Genomic DNA, 6,000 nt, shown 5'->3' with positions numbered 1-6,000 from the left:
TCCAACAGGTCCGTGTCTTTCTTGTGCTGGGGACCCCAGAGCTGGATGCAGTACTCCAGGTGGGGTCTCACCAGAGTGGAGTAGAGGGGCAGAATCCCCTCCCTCGACCTGCTGGCCACACTTCTTTTGATGCAGCCCAGGATACGATTGGCCTTCTGGGCTGCGAGCGCACACTGCTGGCTCATGTCCAATTTTTCATCCACCAGTACCCCCAAGTCCTTCTATCGTTCATCCTAATCAGGATGCTATGAAGGGGCCGAGGGACAGAGACGTGTAAAGTTCAACCCTCTGAATAAGAGGTGTCTGTAGATACCGCTCAGGAAATGGGTAACTGAAACTACACAAAGCTTCTGTGCAGTAAAAACAGTTGAAAAAAATCTGTTCTTATGCAAATGCAATTAATTCTAGGGGACATCAGTAAAACACTACTTTAATTAACTTCATTAGTATACTTAAAACATAATGGAACTGAGCTTACATTTTTCTTTAGGTCAATTTAAGTGAATGCTTTTCGAAATAACTTTTCTTTGTTTACATGCATTACACAGTGTTTTGCAGAGTGACTTTGATATTAGTCAAGGTAGGCATGGCAAGGCTGTGACCTTTCCACAAATTAAGTTAAACTATGAGTCTTGCAGTTGTAAAAAAGGTGAGGGTATTTCTTAGGAATATTTCCAAAGGAAAGGACCAAAGGAAAATCATGGTCAGTTTGGAGGTGAAGATTAAACTAAATAAAAAGCTCTAGTAGTCTTTTTGGACATTAGGTCACCCATTTGGTTACTACGCCAGCCAGTGAGTGTTGGCCTGAAATCCTGAATTTTCTTTGTTTTTTTCTTTCTCAATGGTGGTACCTGAAGAGTCAGCCACTGCACCGCAGCATAGCTGCCTTTCTGCTCAAGAGAGCCAGAGACCTGAAAAGATAACCAATATAGGTAAAAACTGAGATAGAAACACAATCATTCCCTATATGGATTTAATGAATATTTTGTCTCTCAATATGTGGCTTATATTATGACAATACATGTTTCTCTGTTTATCAAATACAAATTGTTTTTTTGTTATTTTTTTCTGTTTTTTTTAATCAGGTTTGAGGGCTGGTCTAGCTGCTTCTATTGCAGGAAGTTCAATTATTAGCAAAATGTTGCTAGCAAACATCGATCCGTTTGGTGCTACGCCGTTTATTGACCCAGATCCAGATTCACTGTAAGAAATTCTTTTTTTCCGAATTTACTGTTTTGCTTTAGTTTGCTTTTCTTAAGCTTTTTTTTACTTTTTTGTAATCTTTTTTTTCATCATGAAATTCTGTTTTGCTGTCATTTGGCAGTAGGTCTGAAATGGAATTCAGACCATTTCAAGATCTGAAAACAGGTTGGATTGTGCCATTTTAGTTATGAGTAGTGCAGAATTGTCTTGCAGCAGCAGAAATAATAGGAGATGTTTGCTCACTTACCCCTTGCCCACTGGCTCGGAGAGGAGGAGGCCAGCAGTCCTTCAGAGCTGGGTTTTCCTGCCCGAACCGCTGGTCTGAACACAAGCTCAGCCACCAACGAGATGTTGAAGCAGGTCTGGGCACTTAGTAGTGGAGGAAGAAGAGTGTCCCCCCTAAGGACTGGAGCAGTGAGATGGAAATTTTGTGTCCTAAGCTGTCTCTGCTTCCCAGAACTTGGTGTGGCACTGGCAGAGACCTATGGATAGTGTCTGGGTTGTGGGCCGCAGCTCCCCTAAAACAAAGCACTGCTGTGCCAGCAGCATCAGTCAAACATCTAGCACCAGCATGCCTAAACACAGCCTGGGTGCTTGGCCCGGTGTGGTGCTGCTGTCTCAGAGCCGTGGCTGGGGCAGCTCTTACCTCATTTTCCACTGTTCATTTTGGGTATGGTGGAGCTAGTGCTAGGATGGGGAGGTGTTACAGTTTCTTCTTTGTCCTATGGGAAGTAACCTGCACTTGCAAAGGAGCTAGCAGCCAATCTGTCTCTTCGACTGCTGTTGGGTTTCCTCAGGGAGATTGAGAGGAAACATCTCTTGATGTCTTTTGGTTGATGTATCTGTTCTGAGACCAACCACAATCTTGGTCAAAGCTCTGTGTGTCCAGGTACTATACAAATGTACACCTAATTATATCTTTTCTTCTAACAGGGAGGGATATTCAGAAAAATGTGTCATGAACAACTACTTTGGAATTGGGTTAGATGCAAAAATTTCACTAGAATTTAATAACAAGCGAGAAGAGCACCCTGAAAAGTGCAGGTAATATAATTGTCAGTAACAGAGCCAAGACATTTCCATTATTTTCTTTTCCTTATCTCTTTATTTGAATTTCTTAACTTTTTCTCATCCTACAAATACAAGACATAATAATGTGTTTTTATCAATATGTGAATCTTAATCATAGAATCACAGAATCTTGTTTTACCTGTTTTCAGAAGTCGGACGAAAAACATGATGTGGTATGGAGTTCTTGGCACAAAAGAGCTACTGCAGAGAACTTACAAGAACTTAGAACAAAAAGTTCAACTTGAGGTAAATTTTATTTATGGGCAGAATGAGTATTTTTGCTTCCGCAATGTGTAGTGAAGAATTTGGGCTTCCTCTTGAAACCTTTTAGAGTTCTTATGTCAACCCAAGCTGACCTCAAAGGCACTGTGTAAAAATGTGCTATGTAAGAGGTGGTTCCCCAGGTGTTTTTTTGGAGTAAAATGTCAGTAGTTAAATATCCCAGAATACCCAGTATAGTGTTTCTTGTAATTACTGTGGGTTTTTTCAGAAATCTTCTTGTATAGATAGGATATGTTTCTTAATGTTTACTGCATTAAAGGGGGAGACCAGGTTTTAAGTAGAATAACAGAAATGATCATACACTAAACAGAAGGAAAGAGATAAGGAGTCTTAATCCTTCGGGTTCATTTTAAACTATCTGAAAGCTTGTTTACACATATGGGAAGAGCACACAGATGATCTTAGTCAAAAATTCCTGACATAAGAGGAGAGATTCTGAATGTGCATCCCAAGAAGCCCAGCTACACCTATAGAGACATTCTCTAATAGGTGTTTGAGACAGTCACACAAAAGAAGCAAGGTATTATCACAGCAACAAGAAATTAAGTGTATGTTATCGAAAGATAGTTATTTTTTGTCTTTTAAGTTCCAACATAAAATCTAAGTCTTCTTCACAATACTGGGAGCTTAGAGGAGATATAAATGATTACCAAATGCAAAAAAGGACTGTGGGATGGTTACAGTTGTTTTCATCCAAAGAATATCTAGGCTGGATTTTGACCAAGAACATACATAATTTCTCTTTTTACTTCATGCTAACCATTTCATATGGAAGTTCATGATATTTATATGAAGATAACTTGTTAAGTTGAAAGAATAATTTTAAGTTACTGGAACTCTTTATCACTCCTCTGAGATAAAGGAAGATTTTTTCTGGTAGCAGCAGATTGCTGTTATCTAAAGATTGAGTAATTATCAAGGAATTATGCAGTAGTTAGTGAATATAATGACAGGAAAGAACATTATGTATGCTGCAGATAGAATTCTAATTTAAGGTCCTTTTGAGTAAGATTCAAATAAGATTCAATAAGGCATTCCAACCTGACCTTTCCATAATTATTTTTGAATATTTCTGGAAATAAACCAGCAAGTAGAAATTTCATATTTAGTATTGCTTTGCATAATATTAGCCTTATGCTAAAACATGTGATGAGGTGCATGGCATTGGAAAATTAAAAATATCAATTTCAGGAATTGGAGGCAGACCTCTACTATAATACAAATGGCTGTGCAGTATCTATTAATATCACAGCATATTTTGGATGCTGTCACATTTTGATTAAAATGTTAAATTCTGTCTTGTCGCTGAGATTAAATCATAAAAAGAGAGCACTAAGCACATTCTGGAAATAATTTTGCATCTCTTTCTCCTCCTGATAGAATTGCTACAGATTTTGTCCTTTTTTCCTGAGGATTTCTATTTCATTTGTATAATTTTAAGATCCTTCTGTGGGACTGGTAACTTGCAGTAATCTAGCAGTCTTCTTTAAAGGCAGCTTTACCTGCAAATTCACGATCCCCAAAGCGACACCTGAATCCAGCATTTATGATCAACTTGCTTGAAATCCACGCTTGTGGCACTGCTGCAGGACTGCACTTTTGACTCCCAGTTGAATGGTTTGAGATCATTGGGCTCACCTCTGCAGGCAGTTGTACTGCTGTAAGTCAAGAGTGATTTCACTGAAGTCTGTAAATTTACTCTTGGCTGTAAGTAAGGTGAGATTGACCTACGTCATCCCATGATCTTGTTGAGTAGGACTTGGAGTTGCTTATGGGTTTTGGAGGATAAAGAGGTAAGAAAGAGGGAATAAATGGTCAGTCACAGGAGCGATCTCTTACCTGCAAAATCAACAACACCTAGCCATGGCCAGGGTAAGAAGTGTGGGGTCATTCCTAGATTTGCCTTTGCACTTTTAGGAGGAGAGCGAGTTATTTTTACAGGAAAGCAAGTATGCAAGTGCTAACAACACTTACGTTTAACTTCATGTTTGTGGCTATGCCAGCAATATTCTTGGATTTTTTTGAATTTTTTTTTTCCCTGCTTAATAGACTTAATTAATGTGAAATTGTGAAAATGTGTCTTTGAAGAGTCATGGAACACCTCTGCCGTAGATACTAGTGTTTTTTCAGCTCCGCAAAAATTGGTGGTAAGATTGGGCAGAAGAGGTTTCTATTAGAGCTGCTTCACAGCACGGATAGAATAGGCTTGTGTCAACTTATTAATGACTCCATCCTCCTCTGCCAGCTCTGTTGAATCATCATGTATTAAAAATGGCTGATTACTTTTATCACATTATTTATATACTGAATGAGCTTTTATCCATTACAGTGTGACGGACAGTACATCCCCCTTCCAAGTCTGCAGGGCATAGCTGTGCTAAACATTCCCAGCTATGCTGGTGGGACTAATTTCTGGGGTGGAACCAAAGAAGATGATGTGAGTAACATTAAAGAGAAGTAACCTCCTGGGCAAAACCAGCAATAAATACCATGAGCTGCTCTTCTCATTTAATTTTAATAGTAGTAGAGTATGGTTTGGATAGCAGCTCTTATTCAGGGAGGCTGTTTGAGTTTAAACTGTGTTGTCTTGTATTTGATTTTTTAATTGAAAATATATCCCGTGATTTTTCACTGTCTATTGCCTTCTGTCGTGTCCATTCCAGCAAAATGTTCATAATAAGGCTTAATTATTTTTTTAAACAATGGCTCTGTGAGATAGTATTTTTAGAAACTAATTTTATGAACAGACACACAAATAGTTTCTCTCTATATTGTTTTACAAACTCCTGTAAATAAGGTTTCTCAAAGCATAGATTCCTCTGTTTGCTATATTCTAACAATAAATAAGGTAGACAAGGATAATCACCCACGGTTTATACCTGAATTTTCCTCCTGTTCTTCAAACAGCTTTGGACTAAGGGATGGTGATTCAGAAAATGAGGACTGATGCAGTTAGTGACTGATAATATAGTGGGGGTAGTAATTTGTTTTTTAAATACTATTTTCAATGAGCTTCTAAAATATTTTAAGATATCTTTTTTCTCTTCTTCCTCACATCTCCTAAGAAACGTTACACTACTCAGATACCTAAATGTCCTACAACTTGGAGCAGTCTTACTGCTGCCATGCACTTCACGCACAGTGCAACAATTGTAATTACTAGCAGATTATGCTAATTCTGCATGTCCTGATTTAGTGTGTGTGAGGTCTGAATCACCTAAAACTGTAGTTGCAAATTAGCTTGTGATTTTAATGTAGACAATCCAGGACTTTTTTTTCCAAAATGCTTTTGGTTTCTTGTGAGTTATTATCCTTTGCTTATATACATACACACACACACACATATATAAAAGTCACAAAAAATATTTAAACATGTTTCAATGTCCTGTTCTTATTTTTGGTATATGTCAGAGGATGGCAGTTCTGTTTATATTTGGCTATGGA

The 6,000-nt window shown here is 38.1% G+C and overlaps 1 protein-coding gene across 1 annotated transcript in view; it reads left to right on the top strand.

Annotated features, from left to right (window-relative positions):
* Positions 1 to 6,000, top strand: part of DGKH (diacylglycerol kinase, eta) — an 83,890-nt gene that overhangs the window by 51,730 nt on the left and 26,160 nt on the right. The window contains exons 17-20 of the mRNA XM_009322839.1: positions 1,086 to 1,203; positions 2,137 to 2,247; positions 2,424 to 2,520; positions 4,886 to 4,993. Coding sequence (XP_009321114.1) covers positions 1,086 to 1,203; positions 2,137 to 2,247; positions 2,424 to 2,520; positions 4,886 to 4,993 — 434 coding nt within the window. The remainder of the gene's footprint in view (positions 1 to 1,085; positions 1,204 to 2,136; positions 2,248 to 2,423; positions 2,521 to 4,885; positions 4,994 to 6,000) is intronic.

Source organism: Pygoscelis adeliae, unplaced genomic scaffold, assembly GCF_000699105.1.
Source record: "Pygoscelis adeliae isolate BGI_AS28 unplaced genomic scaffold, ASM69910v1 Scaffold74, whole genome shotgun sequence".
Lineage (NCBI taxonomy): Eukaryota > Metazoa > Chordata > Aves > Sphenisciformes > Spheniscidae > Pygoscelis > Pygoscelis adeliae.
Note: the sequence above shows the minus strand (reverse complement) of the source record. Positions and strands in the feature narration are given on the sequence as shown.